The following is a 24,956-nucleotide window of genomic DNA, read 5'->3' as shown; positions in this document are numbered from 1 at the left end:
CGGGCAGTCAAACTTGCTGTCTGGAAGCGATTTCTCAGATGCACAAGTCTAATGTGGTTGTCCTGTTGACGTGACGTCACACGAGGTCGCCCAGAGCGTGGTCGATCCTGGATGTTGCCAGATTGTTGAAAACATCTCCATAATGACTGGATGGTGTTCCGATGAACTCCAAAGTGTCTTGCTACTTTAGTTTGTGCCATTCCAGCTTGCAGCATCCCAAAAACACGATTACGTTGGTTTTCGTTGAGTCGTGGAATGACATAGGGGTAAATTTTGTTGAAACTAAAGTGATTTCCTTAACAAAAAAAGTTTAAACAAATCCTTTACAGTTCTTATTCCAAACAGTATTGGCCCGTAAAACTCGTGCGTACAAATTCTTCAATAAACAACAGGTGCTCACTAACCATGAAAAAGTCCGTGCACCCGGACGGTTACCATTCTATATTGTCAAAAACAATACCATTATCGATTGTTTAAATTTTATGAATAAAAACAATAGATATAGAAAATTTTATAATGCAAAGTTTCTTTTTTCCGCTAGAATATGTTGTGATGTATTCAAAACTTGACGTTTAAAAAAACCGAATTACAGATATGTCCAAATCATAACGTGTCTTAAGAACAATCAATACATAAATGAAAAACGAAAAACGTTTTCTTCAAATTTTGACGTAATTTATCACACTGTAATGATTCTTTAATGTTTCACTTAATCTACCTCAAATTTACCTTTATAGAATATAATGAACACTGAATCATACTCTACACAGTTTCTCCACTTATTAAATAAAAAAGAGTGTCTCAGTAACTGTAGATTCCTATTTACATGCATATGTAAACGCGAGTAAAAAATTTTCACGTTAAATCGCGAGAAGTAACCCTCGCGGAATTTAAAATCTCGCTTTTTTTAAAGACCGTTTTGAACTAGGAATTTATAATAAAAAGTTGGTGATCTCGATTTTGTATTCTCGCAATTTGATACAAAACAGCGGAATCGCGGAATTAAGTACTCGCGTAAAAAAGGAATTTACAGTATTACAATTACGACAAAGACCACGCGGTGGATGTGACCGGTTCGCTCACTTCGCCATGGCAACTACCCTCTACTAATTTTTTAGAGGTCAGCGTTTGCTATGTTTTTGTTTTGTATTTTTCCTTTGGACTTTTGATTTTAAACACTGTTCTTATTACCACATGTCATTTTTTTAATGAAAAGGAAAAGAACTCAAAATTTGCAAAAACTCGTTTTGAATCCTTTTGATTTTTTCAATAAATTGTGTACTTAGGATTCGTGTCATTTCTACTGAGGAAAAATCTCTTAAGACAAATTTTTGTTGAGCTAACTGTAGTTAGAAAATTGTACTTGAATTAACCAAATTCATTGACGATAACAATTTTTTTTAATTTAAAAAGCATATTAAGGTTCTTAATTACCTAATCTGATAATAAATATTTTTTCTCCAAGAGAAAGCTTGAAAAGAAATGAAAATAATATGTACAGCCAAAGGAGATCTTTAAATACCTCAAATATGATAATATTGATTGTTTTTCTTGCTTCAAAAAAAGATAATGCATCTATATAACTATGAATGCAAAAGGTATGTAGATTAAAGATGTTTTGAATCCACGAGTAGATGTGTGCCGTTTTTTCTGCAGTAGAGCAATGGTAAACGCGTCGTAACTATTTACTAAACTGCCTCTGGTTTTCTAAGGCTGTTCGGTTATCAGAATAAAACTCTAAATAATTATATACAAGAATTAAAATGCTTTCAGATGAGTGTTCTTATATTGAATTTGAATTATCTAGTCACTTGAATTGTACGCAAAAAGGCTATTTTAAAGGAATGTTGATTGTAAAAAAATAGACTGACACGCACAATTAGTAGCTCAAGTTTATTTTGCAATGGTAATTTAAGATAGCAAATCTTTGTCACTTTAAAGAGCATGGGTGGTCAACACAATTAGCAACCAGACCCACCTTCAATTATAAAAAAATGAATTGTTTAGCATGTAAATGTTTAAAGGATAATTCCATAAATATTTACTTAAAAGTTCCAAAGTGTCCCTATATCTTTCTACAGAGCTCTTCTTTTCAAGGAGATTTATAAAGTCTATAAATGGTCACGACTATCCAGCCCTCATAAATGTCATATAAAAAATGGCGGACATGTTAGAATCTAAATAAAGTAACGATCAAAATATATGAAAGTACAATTAGATGTTTTTTCTTACTATTGAAATTGAACTAAATATAGATATCCAAAAATACATATATTTACATTTTTTAGTGTTTTTGTGAAAACACTACGAATGGTTTATAGTATGTAGTATATAGTCCAATAAATTCTAACGATGAAAGTAATAAGGAATCATTATTTGAATATTATAAGGTGATTTGTTCGGTCGGGCGTTATCAAATCTATCATAAGGCCTTCTGGCTCTATTTATATATCTTTAATTTGCGACTGGTTTGGATATGTTTCTGATGTATTTAGATTTCTTTAACTGTCAAGTCTCTCCTAATATATGAAATATCATTATTATTAATAAATACATTAAAGATAAATTTAAAAGCTGTAAATGTTTGAACAGAATTTCAATTTGGGCATCTACAGAAATGAGAATCAATCTTCTATTTTTTAAGGAGTGGCTAGCATTAGTTGCTCGTCAGTACGAATTATGTCCTGTATCTCGCTTCCTTATGAATACTGAAGTATATTACTGATTGCATGCAATGATTTTGTTGTATCAACCAGTATACTTCAATAGATTGATGGGCGAGTTCCGTATGAATTCTGAAGTAAAGTATTTTACCAATTGCATTGTTGTATCAACTAGTATACTTCAATAAATTGATAGGCGAGGTTGGTTGAAAAGTGGAACCACTTATTTATAAGTTATGGAATTCAGCATTCAAATACTTCTTTGTTCTTACGTGAACTGGTGCAGTTCGTGTTCTAACGTCAAAATAGAGACAGCAGTGAATGTGTCAACTGTAGACTGGTCTGGTTGTACAGCTGGAATTCAGTACAATATGACCGTGACAAACTCAGACTTTGTTGTGTTGTACAGAAATTCAACAACCTGCTGCTCGGGAAACCTTACAGTCCACTACAATAGAGGTGCTCTTTTAATAATTTTATTCAAATAAGTACGCATGTTTTTTTATTTTTATGACATAAACCTTTTTTTCCTATGATGAAAACAAAAATCGTGTATTTTCGTGATTGTTTGTCCGAATATGTATGTGAATGATATAGCTCAATAAATCTTGGTATTATTATTATTCATCTTCTAGGAAATGGTACGATAACGACCAAGCACCCAGTGAAGAATATTACTTTTTCAAAAAATGTCACAGCGTCAAGAGTCGATGTAAAAATACTGACCGCAACTTTAAAACCAAAGGATCGGTGTACGACGAGCGTCGGGAATAAAGGCAATACCAATGCTAACATTACCATAGCTATCATTTTATTACTATGTGTTGCTGCTGTCATTTTTCTTTCGTATATCTTTCTAAGGGTGCAAAACACATTTTATATGTAACGTTATAAGAACGTTTTCAGATGAGGGGCAAGCAAAACTGACCCCTATAAAAATAAATTTTAAAAACATGTTACATATATATCTATATATCAATAGAAAGATAAAATCGTGAATTTTTTTAATATTTAAGAATATTCCACATGAAACTTAATGCTAGAATTTATTTGGCACTCAAAACATGCGGAAAATAGACAAAAGGATGCCTTTAAATGCAGTACACCCATGCATTTTAGGCTCCCTCTAAAAGCAGAATACAACCAAATCAGCTATTTTAATTTCTATACATTTTCAAGAACAAATCCTTAGGCATCATTGTATTGTATTTTCAGGGTACATTCGCTAGCTTTTAAAAGAGCTATGTTACCCATTAAAAATTAAAATTCTATGAATTTCTGCATGTGTAAAATCCGGATGTTTTTTGGAGTTACCTCCCTTTATTTTAGAGTCTCACAAAATGAATTTTTAAAATTTTTCTACATACTTTTTTCATGTATTCGAAAGATAATCCACTATATTATGCAACTGAAATTTTAAAAAATTAATTTTCATGTATACCGCATAAAAATAGCAGGAAAATCGCTACCCATCATGCTTTTTCCCAGAGAAAAAAAACCCTGGATTTTATACGAAACTGTGTTTAGCTACCTAAGATTTAGATGGGAAAACAAGACACCATTAAATAAACTGCCATAAGTGTTTCAGTTCTTCAATATGAAATTACCTATTATTACTTTTAACGAGGCCGTGTCTAATTAATTCAACCCTAGATATTTTGATGAAACTTTTATGCATTAAGATTTAATACTATTTAAATAATTTTTAGATTTAAAAAAATCATTTACCTGTCCGATTTCTTAACCGATCGTCTCGAAAGTTAGTTTCACAATTCACCAGATTAAAATCTTTAAGTTATCTTTTGCTACGAAATGCCAGATCTTTTAATATCCACTGTCTTTTATTGCTTATAAGATATCAACAATTGAAAATTGTAAATCTCATAACAAAAATAAAAACAAATTTTATGTTTCCTAATGTACGTATAATGAACTAAAACAGCCAATGATATGAATGCACTCAATTATTCGATTATAGAATACGAATATGCTTATGAACAGATTTTGAAATTTGTAAAATTGCTATCATCATTAAATTGTTAAAAAAAGTTGTTGTTAAATATTGAACTGTTTTATCGTTTATTTTTTATAATGTTGTAATGATATATTGTATGTTAAACTATATTTATAATTTCTGAATGAATTGGTAATATGAAAGTTATTGAATAGATATTTGCCTTTTGATATTTCTTGCTTACTATGGACTTAAACAACTAGAAACAGTCATTACCATGTTTTGGTTCTGATGTGACTGAGTATACATTTGTAGATTTAACACTTGTAATTATAACGATCTCATCTAAATTGATCTTCGTCTTTTTGTTTCCTTTTGTTTTCGTATTTTGGGTTTCTTTTTTGCGAGTGGTTTTTTTTTTCATTTGGGGGAGGGGTGTAACTCAGGATACACATAAGTTACAGTTATTTTGGTCTATACAGTTAAGGAAAAAGAGTCAAGTGGTCTCTTAGGTCACAAAAAATTTCCTTATGAAAACTTGGAACATGTTTCCGCCCATTCAGATCTTCACGTGTGTGAAGCAATAGAGAACTACGAAATTAGTAATGTTTTAAGTGTCAATAAATGAAATGCCATTTTTGGAACAGAAATGATGCACTGAGGATGTTATGGACACGTGTTTTTTTTTCGGCAACACTTAAATCGTAAGCGAAATGTTCAATTGCTTTTAATATTTTTTTAACGTTTAAACAAGAATAGTATATAACATTTTTTTATCTGCAAGCTTACATTTAAAAAAGAAACATAGCTCAATTTCATTAGCAAAATTTGGAGAGATATGATTAATACTGTATAATTTTGCTACCATGATATCTTAATGCAGGATGTAAAAATAGGTTAACTTGTTTCTTTCTAAGATGGGTATTTCCAGAAATAAACTTCCATGTAAAAACGAAGAAGACAATGAAAATATTTCTTATGTAATCTTTACTGTTAAAATGCTATAGTTGAAGTTTGTATGCTTGCAAAACTGACTGCCGTCTTTAAAATAAAATGCTGCCAAATCCCTTTTAGCTACAAAGTCAACAGAAACTTCTTATTCGTTTGTCGGAGTTTATTTTTATACCTATTTTGTTGTACTCATGTAAAACTAAAGACATATTATTGCTATTTTAAAACTTGATGTAATATTGTTTTCAAAGTACCATCCTTTAATGTACAGTATACAATTAAGTTTCATTTTTTTTTAAATTTAATCTTGTTATAAATTAGATACCTTCCTTTCAAAAGCTTTCCTTGACTATTTTTAGTACGTATCATTGAAATGTCATGTGATTTCACAAATGTATACGTGTGATAGATTTTTAAGTTACCTCGTGCTACGATGCCGTCTGTGTTCTATTTGTTATGTTGAATTTGAGTCTAGTTATTTTCCATCATTTTTACCAAAAATAAATGAAAACATGAGATCTGTTCTGTGTTACGAAAACAAGCGTGGGCGTAAATAAAGTTAACAGGATTTACTTTCAATCGACTTACGACCAAATTAACGGATGCTAATTGATAACAAATTAATCAGTGTTTCAAATTAGTGCCGTTAATAAAATATTATTATAGAAATCAAAATAGTTGTGAATTAACAGTTTTTCATAAATTTTGTTTATTAAAGATCAATCAATGAGAATAAAGTTCTTTTGTAAAACGCAGCTTTGTTCGTATACTGTGAATGTTGTCATTATGTTGATTTTAAAAAATAACGATATTTTTGTCGAGAATTGACATGTACATGTATTAATTAATAATAAATTCCTGGGTCAGTGGAGAATTATCCAATATAGAGTAAGTTGTTATTCTTTTTGTTTCAGCTTTGACTTGATAATTGCATTGCATTAATATTTACCAATACAGTTCGAGTGAACGCAAAGCTAATATTTCTTACTCAAACCTCAGTCACATTAAAAAAAATAACGACCAGCGGCCGACTGGTTTCAAGCAAAAATGGAATTCTTCGAGCGACAGTCGGCAGTTCATCAGCCGTTGTCTTAGCCGATTTCGACCTGCTTTTTCGTCGGCTGACCAATTTTGTGTCCGTCGGGCCAAGTAATAACATTTTCTTCGACGATGGTCGATTTCTTCGGTTGAATAATCCGTCGACCAACCGTCGATCTTTGTCCAACCATCAAAAGACAGGTTTTTTTTCTGTCTGTCGTTGGTTGGTCGACATTAAGGCGTTTAGGATTACTTTATTGTCGGCCGGTAGACACCGATTGACGACCGAAAATTGACCGAGGATCGCTGGTCTGTCGGGTGATTTTGATAAATCGACTGACGGATCACTCATTAATTGAAGCCTTACCAACGTAGTTACAAGTGAATGTTACCTTAACAAAACTATAACTATAAATCAATAGCGGGATTAAAACGTGGGAACTTTTTAAGACGCAAGTGTAAAATGTGAATGAAAATTGAGGAATTTTGCGATGAAACGATATGTTTTCACAAGTAAACATACGGCTGAATTATTGAAGATACACAACTTATTTTCTGTTACCTGAAAGAAGTCTCTCCTACACATTTCTAAATCTATTTTATTGTAAAAGTACGGATAGAAGTCTCGACAGACAGTTCAGGCTGTCACTTTAATATATTTTAACTTAAGTTTTAAAAAACCAAACAGTTTGAAGACTTGTCTTAAAACACCTACATTAAAAGTGTGTGTGTGTGGTGGGGGGGGGGGGTAGAAGAAGTGTTATTTTCCGTTGCTATCACTTCTTTTCATACTGTAGAAGCAGAAATATTCGTTGAGGATTTAATTTCGCTTTCGTTGGTAATATACCCCGGTAAATCAACGGTCCGGTAATTGTCCGAGTAGAAATAAACTGGCGACTTTGAGAGAATAATGACGTATACATATACATGTATATCCGCTATGTTAAGACCCACTGTCTTGAAATTCGCCATGAGTGTACTTCAGACAACGCTATTCTGAAAAATATATGCATTTTGCGAATGTTATAAAAATTGATTTATTTGTCTTTTGAAGCGAGCTGGTAGATTTCATCTGGGTCAGAATTCGACCCCTTTCTTTATTTATGGTTACATTGAAATTAATGTTAAAACGGGCTTGGTCCCTGTGTATCCTCTTAACTTCTTTCTTGATATACGTCTCTTATTGTAGATTAACAGGATACAAATCAGGAGAGGCATATGCAATGCTAAAGTCGTAAACACTGGTGACGTGACTACGGTTTGTTTTATACGTTATTATCGTTGTTTGAACAGTTTTTGTTTGGTGTTTTAGGGGATCACTATATAAGTTCATGTTTCAACTGAATAAAAGTACACAATCACAGTTTTACAGTTAACACAGTAAAACCCCTACTAGTAAGTTTTGGTACAACCTCCAAAATTGAACATCAATCATGGACTAGCGCAATTTGTAATCTTAATCAAGTTACTTGACCTTTTATTGTATGCTAGAACAACCCCTACATCAAAGAATACTACGCGGAATCATGGCTAACACGGTACACCCAGTTTCTTCTGCTTATCAGAATCCTTTATCTTTATCCTTTAGAGTTGCGTAGAGTTAATTTCATTTTTTAAAATCAATATCCCTATACGTTATGCTTTTTTCATCGTTTTTGTATTCTCCCTTTCAGAATTACACATTAGAATACTCTACCATTAAGAAGAAATACGATTCATTGAATGGAGGACTAGTGTGAATAAATGTCAAAAGAAATAGTTCTTATGATTGAAAAATTCCTTCGACAGCAAGCAAGTCAACTAGTCAATTGCAATATCACCAAATGCATGTGCATTTGTAATCAAAATAAAAGATAATCCCAATGGGAATGAAAAAGATAAAAATGTAATTGATACTTCATCAGTGTTTAATTAGGAAGTTTAATTGAGATATTTTTTTTAAATATTTAAATTAAGCCGTAATGTTTGCATTAGCCAGATTGTGATTGCAATCAAGTTTTATTCTAAATCGATGAAATATCACTTACTTGATAGTGAAAGCTAATTTTTACGTCATTCAATATAAAACTTTATACATATATCTTTAAAACTTACGCAAGAAAACTGTTTTAGTTTAGATTCAAATAAAATATTACTTGTCACCAATACTCAGCAAATAATTTATGCATATTTTTCTTTAAAATATAGCTAATGTATATAACAAGAGGGTGCTAGCCTGTTAACTTAAATCAAATAGCGCTTGAATTACGATTACGCACATAACAACTGTTTAATCATTGCAAAAAGATATGCCATGTATATTTGTTTAAAATTAATGAATATTTTGATTCTTTGAGATTGAATCATTACAGGGTCGGTAATATTTCGGAATATTTTTATTCTATAAATTTTAAAAAAAGACTTGTTTAAAATATTCCTTTACTGATGATCAATTACATTCTAACTAAATAATGATGTAGTGTGTTTTGGGGGAAAAGAAATTGTCAACTCATAAATAATTACAAATATTTTTCTTATAAATTTTCAAAGGATATAAATGTACATAAATGTATCGCTGCAAATTTTAGTTATACCATTGATATCACATATAAGCAATGTGTTTATGTTCATGTATATACTGCTGTTTTCAGAAAAACCATGGGAAGAATTGAAAAATCTTGTAGCCAAAGAATGAGCTGTTACAACTGCAATATGTTCAATGTTACACAGTTTCGCATAGACGAAGAAACTATTCAGGTCTCTGACAACTGTACAAAATATTATGATCCTTCTTCTTTTGATCCATTTATCAAAGTTTAAGAGGATGGAAAAACATTAACATTTAACGGATCTCGCTGTTGGGAGGGAACCCGCATTTTATCATACAATGAAGGTAATCAATTTGTTTGAAAATTGTCAAACAGTAACAATATCACTCTACTACAGTACTACTCCAGTATCTAGAACTTGGTGAGACTAAATTCACAGTCGATATATCCAAGGGTTTGGGTATCAAAATTGATGAGAGTTGGTACATCGTACCAATGCTTGGCGTGTATTCTATCATCAAAAATAATGTTGTTTTCTAACACGTTAATTATACTGTTCACAGTAAGAGATTCCTACGGATCAAAGTTGCAAAACACTCAACACGGATAACTAACTCAAACTTAGATAGTCGAATAAACCTCATTTGTTGCTTGAGCGAAACAATATCGGCAACGGATTTTTTTTTTCAGAATGACTCTTTATCATTAATATTTCCCTCCATGTCTGCGAACAAGTAGAGAATCACGTGTAAGATGAAATAGGGGTATCCTGTAAATAGTTATTATATATATATATATATATATATATATATATATATATATATACATGTATATAAGATTAATATAAAATTATATGAAATAGATGATGATTTACTCGTTTGTTGTTTAACTGTATTCCACCTGTATCTCAAACGACCGTGTAATGAGCGACCGGCGCGCTAGGTTCCGTTCGTCATCAAAAGCAAGATTTTTTGCCTTGCCTAGATGGCCGCTTACTGCAAAGAGAATGGGTTCTAGAGGTCGTGACTTCAATCCCCAGCCGAGACGGAGGTGGAGCTCCAATAAGGTAAATTTCTCTGTGCTGTATATATATATATATATATATATATATATATATATATATATATATATATATATATATATATATATATATATATATATATATATGTGTGTGTGTGTGTGTGTGTGTGTGTGTGTGTGCGTGTGTGCCTGTGTACTTGTTTTTTGGCCATTTTTAAAAACATACTTATCTATTATTGATACAAAGTATCAAATGGGTTTTGAAAAAAAGTGACTAAATCATCATCAATTTTAATCTAATTTCAAAAAGAAAATTCAAAACTAAGGGCTCGTAAACATAAATTTGTGTTAATAAGTTTAATTCTTTGAAGATGTAAGATGTAATGAATGATTGTTAACTGTGGTACAAGAACTTACCCCGTTTAATATTGGTAATTATGTGCATATACTCGATGGACGTGGCCTTAATGACAGTCGGAAACTACGCTCCCTCGTGTCATTATGACATAGCCCATCAGGTATCTGCACATGGTCAGCAATATTATATACTTGTTATGTTTTTATCAATGGATAAATACCGGTATGTATAAATGTACAAATATTTTTGCTGTTGTAATTTTTCGTGTAAAATAAAACACTTGGAGTTATAGCACGTATTCAATGATTTTTTATTTCATGTTTTAAAATAAATATGTAATTATTTGTATCGAAAGTTTTATTAATGATAATTTCTATCGTTTATTAACAATATCAAAAATTTTGGACAAACAAATATTTTTATCATATTTTCCTTCTATAATTCATAGGAGCACACATACATAGTCTAGCAAACATACTTTGGTCCAACTTTTATTAATAATCATGAATCTCAAGCAAAGTTAGGTTTAATTTGTCGTTTTTGAACGTTTGTACGAAAAAAAAACCTGCCCTTCAATTTATATATATGCATCATTTGTGACAGAAAATCTCTGTTGTCGCATAAATAATATACCACAAACTAGTTTATTATCGGTCAAACACAAAATAAAGTCTTTTCGAATGAAAATTGTTGTACAGTTACCTAGAAATGCATTGTCATAATTTTAATAAAAAAGGCGAGACAATTACCGATTCAGGAACGACATGAAGTACTTTGATGGACACCGTTGCCGTTACATATTCGGACCTACATGTATCTACAGCTTCCACAGAAGTAGTGTCTAATAAAACTGGACCATTTCCAGTAGATCAATTACATCCACACTTGTCGGAAACGGTAAAAATAAGTTAGTTGGTAGTGGAACTGGTTGTAGTTATCCTTATCTTGGGGTTTACAGGGATAGGAGAAATACTAATTTTAGATATAATTTACGAAATTGATTTTTTTAAATATGTCTCTATGTTTCTGGTATTGCATATGTCATTTCTTTTGCCTGTTTTCTGTCTTGTCATTCACTGAACTCTTTATTGATCATTCCATAAAAGATTTTGTTTTATTTAGACGATCAAAAGCCCGACAAAAAAAGATCCAATCATAAGTACTTTGGTGCAAGTAAAACAAATAGAGTATGTTGAGGTTTTTTTTTAATTTTTTGACACTTACAGTAGGAGATCGACAAAAATATTTTAAAATCATGCAATTCAAAAAAATATATAAACCTGAAACAAGGAATGTTGTGTATCTAGTAATTTTACAAATTTTAGTGCTTGATTTACTGAATAATTTCATTGATAACGAACATAAAGTATCACGAAAATATGTGAATTTATTCAGAACAATTGACCTTTTCAATGTATAAATCTTTAGGATGGAGTGGCAGATTACTCACCGGTAGGAGAGTCAGCCATATTTGTGGAGTCCATGACTCAGCATAGAGCTTCACCAAAGATGAATAAAACGCCTTCTGACAATAACTTGATTATTGAATCAAATGAAACGATATATAATGCTGCCTATAATACACGACCTGGACGATCCAACACCGACGAAGAAATCTACGTTGTCATTCAATTAAAAGTAGATTATCATAGGAAATGGAGGAAAATGCTTACAGTCATGTTGTTGATTTCAGTGACAACACCACAATTCATTGATGGATAAAACAAATATTAAAATAAAAGGGGTATCTGATTAGAAATTATATAACATTGTAATGCGTTTGCCTTAGATTTAACCCGCTATTTGACTACTTAATACAACATACAGCATATGAATGAATGCTTTTAACATGAAATGGATGGGAAAAAATGTGCTTTTTTGTGTATACAGTACATTCAAAAGAGACCCGGAGATGATAAGATCGTGTTTTAATCAGTGGATTAACTATTTTTCTGATATATAAACTTATTGCAGTTGCATTGATTCGTTTAAATAGATTTTAAATCACGTCAAGGTTTGCTTCACAAAAAATGTTAATAATGCTACTCCTAATTTGAACAGTAAATACAGATACAGATTCATAAAAATAATTTTGATTGTGATATGTTATATTCTCACTATATAAATCTAAATAGACAAATATTCATGCTCAATTTTTTTTTTATTTTAGAATTGTTTGGGATTTTTTCACAACAAAATAAATGGGGGGGGGGGGGCGAATATATTGCCGTTCAATTCGCATCAGGCAAAATCTTGTCCCCCAGGGCTTACATAATCAATGCTGCCCTCAACCCGAAACAATATTTGTATACAAAAGTATACAAATTATGTACGTTATATACAGAGAGCACGAAGCACAAATTTTATGCACGAAGAGAGATCACTGTAAGAAATATATACAAACAATAATTATCACAAAAAAACATTTTTTAATTTGATGTTTAAGAACCTGATAAATGTTTATCATCAATAGTCATAAAAAAGAAATTATGATTTATACTAATGTAAAAACTTTACCTTCATTAGGATTAAAACGTATTATTGTATTTGGCCATGAGATGTGTCAATTTTTTTTACCGATCTGCATTCAGAATCTATCCAATAGAAATCTAGACAAATCAAAAAGAACCCGAGAATTAAAGCCACGGTCATTATCGAAAAACTTTTATCTGAACAACTTTTATTGATTTACAGGTTGATTCATTTCATGTCAGTTTAACTTGTACCATAGTTGGCGTGCTGTCTTTTGTTACAAGTATGGGTTATCTATATAAACCCACATATTTTTTTAATCCTACCACAACTTACGAGTAAAACATTTACCAAATTTATCAAATTTTTATTTTTATCAATTTTACTTAATTGAATCAAAAGAAAGATTGTCCATTGTAAGATATTCCTGCAGATTAAATTTGCTCGTATTAAACACGGATAACTGACTCAGACTAAGTTCTACAAAAAGATATTCGCACGAAATCTCATTTGTACTTGTGACAAGACGATATTGTCAATGATTTCATCTTGAAAACTACCTATTTTCAAATTCTCTTCCATGTGTGCGAGCAAATTAAGAAACAGGTGTAAGTAAACCATATGCGATTATGTATACATATTATGTTAATTCATGTAGAAATGAATGAGGTTTACGGAAATAATGTTTCCGTGCATATTTTTCTATTATTAGGCAGCAAGCCAGCTATGTCACATGTTATTTGTAAAGCGCGATTTTTAGTGCGCCAATTTTTTTTGAGCAACAAAGAGCAAGTTTGAGCTATTTTTCGCAAAACCACATCGACTTCCTGGGCAGAAATGACAGACAGAGAACGTAGAGCAAAATCAGGCGCAAAGATGTCAGAAATTATGAAGTCTTTACGGGAAAGCGAAACCATCGACTTGGAATCCACGCCGTCACGACCTTCGCCAGCGTCGATAGTGCGGGATGGCCAACACGTGCAAACAGGTTCAGTTTCTCCGCATGAAATAGCGGACCTTGAGTCAAAATGCCGAGAGCTGGAGGTGAAGCTACAGAGGACGAAACTAGAATGCAGATATATAGAGGGACAAACCCAGATAGAAACAGAGACGAGGAATCTGCACTCCATGACCCTTCATCCGGCGGCGGCGACAGCACCACCAGATACGAGGACCCTTGACGCTCCACCGGAATTCCAAGGTAATTTACATACGTCAAATGCTTCAAAGAAAGCTAGAAAAATCCAGGATTATGTATTGACTGGAGCTAGGGACTTGTTAGACGAATCTAAAACCATTGATATGGGAAACGGAGTCAAATTGAACGTGGGGGAGAAAAAACTATCCTTAGGAGACGTAACTATAGAGCAGTGGGGTTATGCAAGCCTTCAAATTCTATTTGAGATGATCAATGATGGTACTTGTACACTGAAACAGTCTCTTGATTATGTGCGCTACACCCAATCCGTCTTCAGACTGGCCGCTAACTTTATGTGGCCAAGCGTTTTGTTGTATGATCGTGAATACCGTGAAAACCAGTTGAAGTATTCTTATACGTGGAATACCCCATGTGCACAGCTAAGAGAGTTCAATCTTATACCAAAGAGGGATAACACCACCACTCAGTTTATTTCTCATATGGGCAAAGCGCAAGTGGAGAAGCCAGTTCATCAGCCTACTGTTATACCGTCAACACCCAACAAACGCGGAAAGGGACCATTCTTATTAAATGGGCGTGAAATATGCCGTCGTTTTAACCAGGACAACTGTGTGCGTCCAGACTGCAGGCTAGCTCATAACTGTTACATTTGTTATGGGACAACTCATCCGGCAACTAAGCATGGTTTGGCAGGAAAAACAGCAACAGACCCAAAAAACGGATAGGCAACTCTCCGTCGTACAACCTGCAGGTTTCCGCCTGGGAAAAGCTTATTCCTTAAAATGACTTTGATAAACCATTTATCCTGCAGGGCGTTAAGGAGGGGTTTCACATTGTTGACAAAGATTTAGATACTGATACTTATGTTGAATGTAGCAATTATAAATCTTCTGTAGTTTTTTGCAATCAAGTTGAGTCACAAATTGATTATGAAATTTTGCATGGAAATTATGTTGTATGTGATAGACCTATGAATATTGTAAGTGCCTTGGGCGCCATCCCCAAGTCTCCAAACAAAGTACGACTCATTCATGACGCAAGTCGACCCATTGGCAAAAGTCTCAATGATTATACTTCTGATAACTATTGTTCATATATGGACCTAACTCATGCTTGTAAACTAATCACAAAAACTGTTTTTTAGCTAAAGTAGACCTTCAGAGTGCCTACAGGTCTGTCAATATTCACCCTAGTAATTATAGATTTACAGGTTTAAAATGGCAATTTACAAATGACAGCAGTGTTACATATTTGTATGATGCAAAACTACCTTTTGGGGCTGCAAAAAGCCCTAGCATTTTTCAGAGATTGTCTAGTTGTGTTTGTAGAATTGTGAAGCTTCATTATGGGATTACAGCAATTGTTTATATTGACGATTTCTTAGTTATTGAAAAAACTTTTGAGAAATGTATGTTTGCATTACAAGTTTTGGTCAAAACACTGAGACAATTAGGGTTCTGTATCAATTGGAACAAAGTGGAAGGAACATGCCAGCAGCTTACTTTTCTTGGTGTGAGAATAGATACCTGTGCCCTCACCCTCTCCCTCCCTCAGAACAAATTGGAAGCCTTACACGAACTTCTGATGACATTCCAGTCAAAAAAGCGTGCAAGCAAACGTCAACTTGAGTCCTTGATAGGAAAACTGAACTGGGCTTGTCAAGTGATACAAGGTGGTCGTACCTTCCTGCGCCGTGTGATTAATGCCAAGAATACCTTACATAGACAATCTGATAAAGTTCTTCTGGATTGTTTTCGTAAGGATCTGGAGTGGTGGACAGCTTTTCTACCTGTATTCAATGGAACAGTGCGTTTTCTAGAGACCCGTCCTGTTCGTTCCTTAATGACGGATGCATGCAACTCAGGAGGAGGCGGCTACTTCCATGGTGATTATTTCTATGTGAACTGGGCACTGGACTTACCTGAGGTGGCAGACAAACATATCAACACCAAGGAAACCTTGCATTACAGCGTTGGGCCCCGTTGCTCTCCAACAAAAAGGTCATAGTGTACACAGACAATACTACGACAAGGGCCAACATAAACAAGGGAGCCAGCAAAAATACATTTATTATGGACTGGCTTAGGAGCCTCTTTTGGACTCAAGCTTCTTATAACTTTAGTGTCTATGCAGCCTATGTTAAAGGCAAATTGAATACACTAGCAGATGTCATTTCACGTCTAAATGAACCTAATATGCTTACTAAGCAATATGAAATGTTACCATTTAATGGGTCATGCATTGTACCTTTCACTGTTAAGGCTATTGTGTCACACATGTCACCTGCTTTTATCTATTGTAGATGGGGCCGGGCTTCTTCAAGCACTGCACACTGCAGCTAGTCGCCTGAAGAGCCAAGGATGGGCTGTTAGCACCAAGAAAACATACCAAGCCCAACTTACCTGCTACTTGGACTTTTGTGCAAAGGTTAACGTACCTGGTGTGCCTGCATCACCGGAGCAGATCATCCTATACATAGCATATATGGTGGATGTAAAATCTTTTAAGTATAGTACTATTAAGAATTATCTTAATATTGTGAAACATTTACATTGTGCAAATGACTTTGATGACCCTATTCATGGTGTATGGTTGATCCAGCAGACACTGAAGGGAGCAAAACGTGAACTTGGGGATGCCCAAGAGGCAGCTACACCAATCCAGCCTTGTCACCTTTTACGTATTAGGAGTGCGTTATGTTTAGACCTCAAGGAGGACTTATCTTTTTGGGCGGCATGCCTGATAGCATTTTTTGGACTTTTGCGCCCTGGAAACTTCTTATCTCAGGGACCTATCTGTGTACCGGACCGCGACTTGTGTATCCAAAACATAAGCCCGCACGCCAAAGGCTTCTTGTTATCCCTGAATTGGACGAAAACTTTGCAGTTTCATGAGCATCAACTTCAAGTCACCCTTCCGGATCTGCACGGTCATCCACTGTGCCCTGCCAGCGCCCTGCGTAGCTTATTTCGGTTGCTTTTCGCCAATCCTTTGACTTCAGACACATCCCCTCTCCTTCAACGGACATATGGCAAACCCCTGTCTTACAGCTGGTTTTTGTCTCGACTGCGAAAAATCCTACCTGGAGAGGGCATCACCGGGCATTCCTTTCGGCGGGGCGGTGCCACGTGGGCGTTCCAGCAAGGTTTACAGGGTGAACTTATCCAAGAACTGGGTTTTTGGAAGAGTAACGCCTATCTACGCTACCTGGAGTCCAACTTGGATCAAAAATTTGCAAATATGTACCAGTTTGGTAGAAGACTACCTTCAGCCTTTAGTTGATTTTACCCCTTCCCTCATTCAAACATTTTCCCCCTGGGTCTGGGAGGTTACTTTTTCACATGTACATGATGTATTACATGAATGTTGTTTGTGTTTAATTGCAAATTGTATATTGAGCATTGCAAAAAATAAAATTTTGTAGGCCCAGGATACTGCTGTTTATTTGAAGTAAAATGTTAATTCATGTAGAAATGAATGAGGTTTACGGAAATAATGTTTCCGTGCATATTTTTCTATTATTAGGCAGCAAGCCAGCTATGTCACATGTTATTTGTAAAGCGCGATTTTTTAGTGCGCCAATTTTTTTTGAGCAACAAAGAGCAAGTTTGAGCTATTTTTCGCAAACCCACCCACCCACACCAGTTGTATTACTGCAGACATGCCTTGTATTTAGCAATTATGGGAGGTTACTTTTTCACATGTACATGATGTATTACATGTATGTTGTTTGTGTTTAATTGCAAATTGTATATTGAGCATTGCAAAAAATAAAATTTTGTAGGCCCAGGATACTGTTGTTTATTTGAAGTAAATTCCTTTTAAAAAGCCTATAGCTAATCACGTGATAAGAACGCGTTTGAATGATAAACTTGCTTTGTGGATACTTATGTTATGTCAGATACTTAATGGGCGTGGCCATTTTAAAACTCGGGAGCTACGCTCTCTCGTGTTATTATGACCAAGCCCATTGGGTACCGCATATAACCAACAACACTATATGGGTGTCTGGAAGAAACGGAGTATTTGATTATAATGCTCATGAGTAACTGTAACCATGGCTTTTTTATTTCCCATTCGTCCCAGTGACTAAATGTCTTGGTTGCTATGATAATGATGCAAGCGACAAACTCTAGGACAGACCATATAGCCCTGCTACTAATAGGCGGTACGTAACGACCACAACAAACTAAGGTGTGTGTCTTTGAAAATCTTCTTCTCAAGACCCACTGAACCAGAAATGCCATTATTAACATCAACTTTTTGTATGGTGAAAAGTCTAAATTCAAACTGTAATCCGAATCAATATTTGGGACATAGGATGGGTCCAAAGTTCAAAATAATATTATAAAGAAAAATGTTTTAAAATCTTCTTCTCAAGAACACCAATACTAATTTTTGTATTACTCTGCAATTATCTTCAATTAGTGTAGATTCTAAATTGTTTAAACTGAGATTCTCCTCCAGTCAATACCGAAGCTCCTGGAAGGGTTCATTGTTCACTAGAGAAATGTATAAGAAACGTTAAATGTTCTTCTTCTCAAGATTCATAATGCTACAATTTGTGGTATTACTATGCAAATATTCGCAGATAGTGTAAATTACATATTGTTCAAGCCGTGACCTTTGGGTCAGTACTGGGGTCCAGAGAGGGGTTTAAAACTCAACCTAGAAATAAATAGGAAAAATGTTTTTAAAAAATCTTTCTTTGAGGAAATAATGATATAATATGTAATATTACTTTGCAAACATGCACATATCTTCAGTTATTCGTATAAAAATATTTCTTTGAAGAAATAATACTATAGTATGTAATATTACTTTGCAAACATGCCACATCTTCAGTTACTCGTATCAAAGTAATAGTGACCTCCCTTTGGTATTTTATAATTATTAAATTGAATTGAATTGCTAAACTTGAAGACAAAAATGTTACGTTACCCAATGCCAAAGGGATACACTGGAAGGTGGAATATGGTTTTAAAATTATTTCCCAGCATGATCGTGCATGTTATATGTAATTGATACAAGTTGTACATTAGCATTATTATTTGCTCTAAATTATGTAGTAGTTTCAAACGACTATGCTGCCATATCCTGATAGAGCAACACAAATAGGATAATTCACAGGCACTTGTTTCTGAGAAAAAAATATACCCTATAGTATAATAATAACACAAGGTATCTAACTCCGAATGAGGTAACCCACCCCCTCTCGTGTGTTGCAGTCGTTTTTGCTTTTATACGAAATGCAATGCAAAAGTGTTTAGTACCATTTTCTTCTACAATAAATTATTTAAACAACCATATATAGCATGCTTACTTTTGTTGTATTCTAATGTGCATAATCTGCGTCATAAATATTGAAATAATTGTTATAGAAATACAATAAAAAGCCAACAATTATTTCTATGTAAAACTGCATCAATGTGGCCAGTACTATGTTTAACAGAATGCAGGATGGTGAAGTAACATCATGACAAATAATATCTTAGTAATTAATAAATTAAAGGAAACGAATGCTTTTCATAATAAGATAAATTTAACTTTTCTTCCACATATATGAACATAATGTTTCCTGAAACATATAGAGTAAAAATAAAATACATAATTGCCTCATCGATTTGATCACATAACAAACACTAAAATCAAAATTTGTCTACTTTTTTTATATTTTTATTTAATATTTTATTGTAAAGCACTAAGGAAGATGATCATGATTTGAGTTAACATTTTTATTTTTCCAGTTTTAATGTTAACATTGTTCTAACAGGGTATCTTTAATATTCAAATCAGCATTTGAATATCAGTTATCGAGTTATAAGCGATTTACAGAACAGCTCAAATTTTTTTGTTATATGTAAACAAGGCTCGTGTCTTTTGTTAACAATGGTTAAATATACTAGTAAAAGATCTGTTGCAAACAGATTTTAGCCAGTTTGCAAGGAACACAAGTTGACACAGTTTAATGTTTGTCACATTCAATTTGTCTTGATGCTGATATTATCTAAACAAAAACATCGCGAGTGTCTAATCTCATGTAATGAAATGAACGTGTTATCTTGGAAAAAAAACGCACAGTGAAGTACATATCGGAAATACCTTTAAACATATCATCTTAAATTACACATTTTTGCTTCCTTATCTTTTCAAATACTCGTCTAGTTGACACAAACTTACACACTTCCGTCTTGAAAGCATTGAGATTTGTAAAGGTTTGTCTTGTTTTTATTCTTCCTCATTCTAAATATGTTTACTTCTACCTTTTAAAAACATAAAATGTCATCCAATAGCGATGAAACATGATAATGAATCATCTGCTTGATTGTTCTGGATATTCATTGGTTAATCGTACTGCAGTAAACACTGTCATTACAATCCACAAAATGGCTGTATGCATTCTCCTCCATTTCCTTGGATCTTCTTTCATGTAATGTATTGTAGACATCTTCATCAGTTTCACATTCTTTCAGTTCTATTGACATTGTAGCCACGGAGGTGGTTGATAATCTTTTATTTGGTTCAAGAATAAAATAATTGTCAGAAGGTGTTTCCTCCATCTTTGGTAGAGTTCTGTGCTGAGTCAAGGACTCCATTAGAATGGCCGATTCCTCTACAGTTGAGTATTCAGCAACTTCCTCCTGCAGATTTTACAACATTTGATAAATCGATATCACAACAAAATAAAGCTCAAATGGTCAATTTTATCTTTTCATATCTTAATATCACTCATTGGGAATGTACATGTTCTCTTTAATCAAAGTATCAATTATCGTCTCATTCAATCTACTAGTCAATTAATCGATCAAATTTAGACTATTTTTATAGACAAGCATATTTATGTTAACTTTTGACTTAAGGAAAAGTAAGCTCAAAAGCAAAGATCTGTGTACAAATTACATATTGAGTAGTTGTGAGATTTCCGTAGAGTACATGGCTTTTAAAATCACCCTGCTAGTCTAAATAACAGATTTAATGCCAAAAGATAACCAAAAGAAAAACTTCAGCATACGTTGTGTGTTCCATTTGCAGTAAATTTAGAAGGGCTTGGTGTTCTCTGTTTAATCTTTGATTGCCTAAAACAAACAAATTATTTTAAAAAAAATATTCATCAAAAGTTTATTATTCAATAAATCTGCCGTGTGATTTTAATAGGTATAGTGCGTTACTTACACAAAAACACCTACCGTTTACAACAGCAAACCACTATCAATACACACATGAGGAGCGTTCCAACCAGTGCCATTGTTAACAAGCTGATTGTTAAGGTTTTAAAAGGCCTCGAATCCAGAAAAAATGTTTCATAGTTTGCGGTAGTATCTTTAGGTGAAAATGTAGAGAGGTCCAAGATGTTTCTCTCGGTCGTAAGGTCTATATAGTGAAATCATAGTTGATTTTAATGCCTTATTTATATAATTGATTTTCTCTGCTAATCAAAGATTTAAGTAAAAATATGTTAGATTTTAGTTTTTCATAAAAGTCTGAAGTTCATTATAAAATTCAACTGAAGTTACCACAACCTTCATCAATAATTACTGTGTCTAGTATTACTTCCAATGAACTTTTCCCTTGGCAGGGCGTTAACAATATAAAAGAGAAGATTTCACTGTTAACATTCAAAATCAAATTTATTTTGCTGCAACATTTACCTTTATTGTATAATAATATGCGGTTACCCAGGCAACAGCGAGTCTGGTTAAAAGAAATTGTGTTTTCATCGAGGTAAACTTTTGTTATCGGATCAAAAGAAGAATTAAGATATTTAGTACAGTTATCATTAATCTGCAGACTTTCTTCCTCTATGACAGACTGTGTTGTTATATTGAACGAACTGCATTTCTCACAGCTGTTTAGACTTGTACAGGCTTTTTCAATTTTCTCCATGCTTGTTGTCTGAAAATATATAGTACTGATTAAAATTTAATGAAGTTAGGTGTATTTAAGAGGGCTAGATTACCAACAAATAGCTCATCAGATCTACCTTAAAATTTACAAATTGATTTTTTAAAATTATAAGCTATAATGGTGTAAAGTTTGAATATTTTTCAGATCTCAATTTATTACTTTTTCATCAGAAAATCTAACAATTGCCTGGACCGTCCAGCCCTATTATCAATTTATAAGCATATTTTTTATCAGTACATTTATGATTTTTTTATTTGGTATTTATCATAAATACTATTATTTGTTATAAACCTTTCAGACATATGATCAAAATTTTAATATTAATAACAAATTTAGAACTCTTTTATGGTTCGCTTATTTGAACGATTCTAGAAATCAATAAACTCTATATTTACCCAAAACTGGTGTTTTTCATGTGAATAAACATAAAATTTAGTTCTTTTCCTCACTGGTAATTTCCAAACTGCTTCAAATGGCCGATGAAAGTCAGTGAAACTCCAGCAGACGTAATCAAACTAAACAGAGATTTTTTAAACCTTGCTTAAAGAGACTCAACGTTATAAATGCGCGTTATTCATTCATTAAATCATGAAAAACAACTGTAACTGGTCGATCAATTAGTACAATTATTAATAAGTACAATATTCACTTTGCCCTTCAGACTTGCTGAAAAATTTTACTTCTCTGCAAGCTTAATCCTCGTATTTCTCCTCATTCATTTATTGTATCGAACGGAAATGATACTTATATATAAAATGTAGATGTGTTTTAGCAATTATTACAATAATATTGTGTGTCCTGGCTATCGATTCTTCAAGTCTTCTCGGTTGTTGTTGTTGTTGTTGTTGTTGTTAATGTTATTGTTATTTTGGGAGAAGGTGGAATGGTTTTTATCTTTTGGTTTTAATCTATTTTGTTTCAATTTATTTCATGTATTTGATGTAATAAAATATGCCACAGTTTTTAAAGTATTTAACTTGTTTATTGTTATCTAAACTTAAATTGGTAATACTACCTAGATAAACTGTATTTTGTGGAGGTGACACAACCTCCATTTCTATAGAAAGCTTTTTACCAACGCCTTAAAAATAATTTTCATAAATTTTAGTAAATTCCTGGTGCGTAGCCGCTGCATATGAATGTAAGACATTTAGTTCCATAGAAAGAAGATGTAAAATAATTTTAGTCGTTGCAGACAGCGACTAAAGATCTTAGAATTAATAAGCACAGTTAAACCGTTTGCTTATACGAGGCTGTTAAACTCATTGCCATCGTCCTAGTTAATGAACATGATCAAAACACTAAAATCGAATTTGGTCATGTGCCTAATATTTACTTAAATTTTTGTAATAGTACTATTATTATCTATTATAAATAAATATCGAATGAAAACAATGCAATACGAACCACAGTTACATTACCCTTGAAACAATCTTTGTATCTGTCATTGCTACCTTACTACAAGTAGTTTTTGCTTAAAGGTAAAACAAAAAATAAATGAATAAAAAAAATTTGCTTACTTCTTTTTTGTTTACTACAAATCTACGTTAAAAATTATTATTTTATTTCGTCTCGTTGAAAACAGTTAGTCTTACAAGATGTCATTTTCCTCGTCACGTACATACATAGTGTGCTGTACATACATAAGTGTGTTGTACCTACATAAGTGTGCTTAACACAAGAGGGCGTGCGCTTATTACAAGAGGACACTTTTGTTTATTGTTATAAATTGCTCTTTAACGATATAGATTGTGATAATAATTGCGTAAATCAAGGGAAGGATATTCTCGAAATACATGAAGTCCTTAAATTTCATAAGTGTTTATCAGGATTATACTGCAAGTCTCTTTAACACCAAAGATGGCAAATGCCGTATTCCTTTAAATTTGTTATGGGCAGACCATTTATATACCATACCAAAATTAATACTGCGAAAATAGATTTTAAGGAGTTGTAAACACATAATTAATCAACTTGATTTCATGCATGTAATTGTAACTTACCAGCTGTCCCAAAATTACGGAAACAGAACACAAACTGCAATTTCTTTCCTTTATACAACTATGGTGTGTTACTTCACACTTTGTCAAACAATACCCAAAAGACTGAATTAACCGTGTAATATTTAATCTTTTAAATAAAGCAAAAATAAGTGACAATAGGCGGTACATGGAGTGACGTCAACTTTCGTTCTTTTCGTCGTTGTTACACCTTTTTATGCTAAAATCAATAGTCAACACTTGTGACTTTTCTACACTCTATACAACTGTTTCCAACAATCATTTAAAGTCCCGGCTTTTTGATATCATTGATAGCTGGGGTTTTTTTTAATATAAAAATGGATCTTGTAAATTTACTCTCCTGAGAATGTCATTGCTCATTTGCAAAACTATTTTGTTAAGAGCCATTCGGAGTGCGCACACAAGTCCTCTAAAGACGATATAATAAAAAAAAGATGCTAGATTTGTTTCAGATCAACAACATCTATGTAGGTTTTGGAAATCAGATCTTCCAGCAATCTGTTTGAATCCCCATGGGTACTAATTTTGCTCCATTATTAGCAGACCTATTTTTATATTCATATGAAGCAGAGTTTTTTCAAAGACTTGTACATGAAAATAAGAAATCACTTCCGTTGGCCTTCAACTCGACAGTTAGGTATATCGACGACGTATTATCAATTAACAATTGATACTTTCCTTCTAACGACGACTTGATATACACCAGCGAGTTTGAAATAATAGACACAACAGAGTCTGAGTCATCTGTTTCACATTTAGATATTTTACTAGAAAAAGACATTAATGGTAACATAAGAACAAAACTATAATAAACTTGATGACTTCAATTTTTCTATCGTTCATTTTCCTTCCTTATGTAACAATAAACCTTCATCATCTGCATAGGA

The 24,956-nt window shown here is 33.0% G+C and overlaps 2 protein-coding genes across 3 annotated transcripts; one reads left to right on the top strand and one right to left on the bottom strand.

The window, feature by feature from the left end:
• The first annotated feature begins 2,774 nt into the window (after positions 1 to 2,774).
• Positions 2,775 to 19,423, top strand: LOC105319773 (uncharacterized). 2 transcript variants are annotated; one of them, XM_066080260.1, is made up of 9 exons: positions 2,775 to 3,122; positions 3,299 to 5,321; positions 7,796 to 7,864; positions 9,237 to 9,478; positions 10,119 to 10,200; positions 11,249 to 11,409; positions 11,635 to 11,699; positions 11,941 to 14,185; positions 16,446 to 19,423. In XM_066080260.1, exons 8-9 carry the CDS (start codon positions 13,822 to 13,824, stop codon positions 17,423 to 17,425), a joined length of 1,344 nt encoding a protein of 447 aa, XP_065936332.1. In that variant the 5' UTR covers positions 2,775 to 3,122; positions 3,299 to 5,321; positions 7,796 to 7,864; positions 9,237 to 9,478; positions 10,119 to 10,200; positions 11,249 to 11,409; positions 11,635 to 11,699; positions 11,941 to 13,821; the 3' UTR covers positions 17,426 to 19,423. The 2 variants fall into 2 exon arrangements, with proteins under 2 accessions (XP_065936332.1, XP_065936333.1); XM_066080261.1 differs by lacking the exons at positions 10,119 to 10,200; positions 11,249 to 11,409.
• Positions 19,424 to 19,882: 459 nt separating this feature from the next.
• Positions 19,883 to 23,574, bottom strand: LOC105331032 (uncharacterized). Its single transcript, XM_066080262.1, has 6 exons — positions 23,569 to 23,574; positions 22,444 to 22,563; positions 21,793 to 22,036; positions 21,331 to 21,514; positions 21,156 to 21,219; positions 19,883 to 20,784 (listed from the first exon to the last, which is right to left on the bottom strand). The coding sequence occupies exons 3-6, from the start codon at positions 22,025 to 22,027 to the stop codon at positions 20,482 to 20,484; spliced, it is 786 nt and encodes a 261-aa protein (XP_065936334.1). The 5' UTR covers positions 22,028 to 22,036; positions 22,444 to 22,563; positions 23,569 to 23,574; the 3' UTR covers positions 19,883 to 20,481.
• Between the last annotated feature and the right edge of the window lie 1,382 nt (positions 23,575 to 24,956).

Source organism: Magallana gigas, chromosome 3 (genome assembly GCF_963853765.1).
Source record: "Magallana gigas chromosome 3, xbMagGiga1.1, whole genome shotgun sequence".
NCBI lineage: Eukaryota > Metazoa > Mollusca > Bivalvia > Ostreida > Ostreidae > Magallana > Magallana gigas.
The sequence above is the reverse complement of the archived record's forward strand: the minus strand, read 5'-3'. Positions and strand labels throughout refer to the sequence as shown.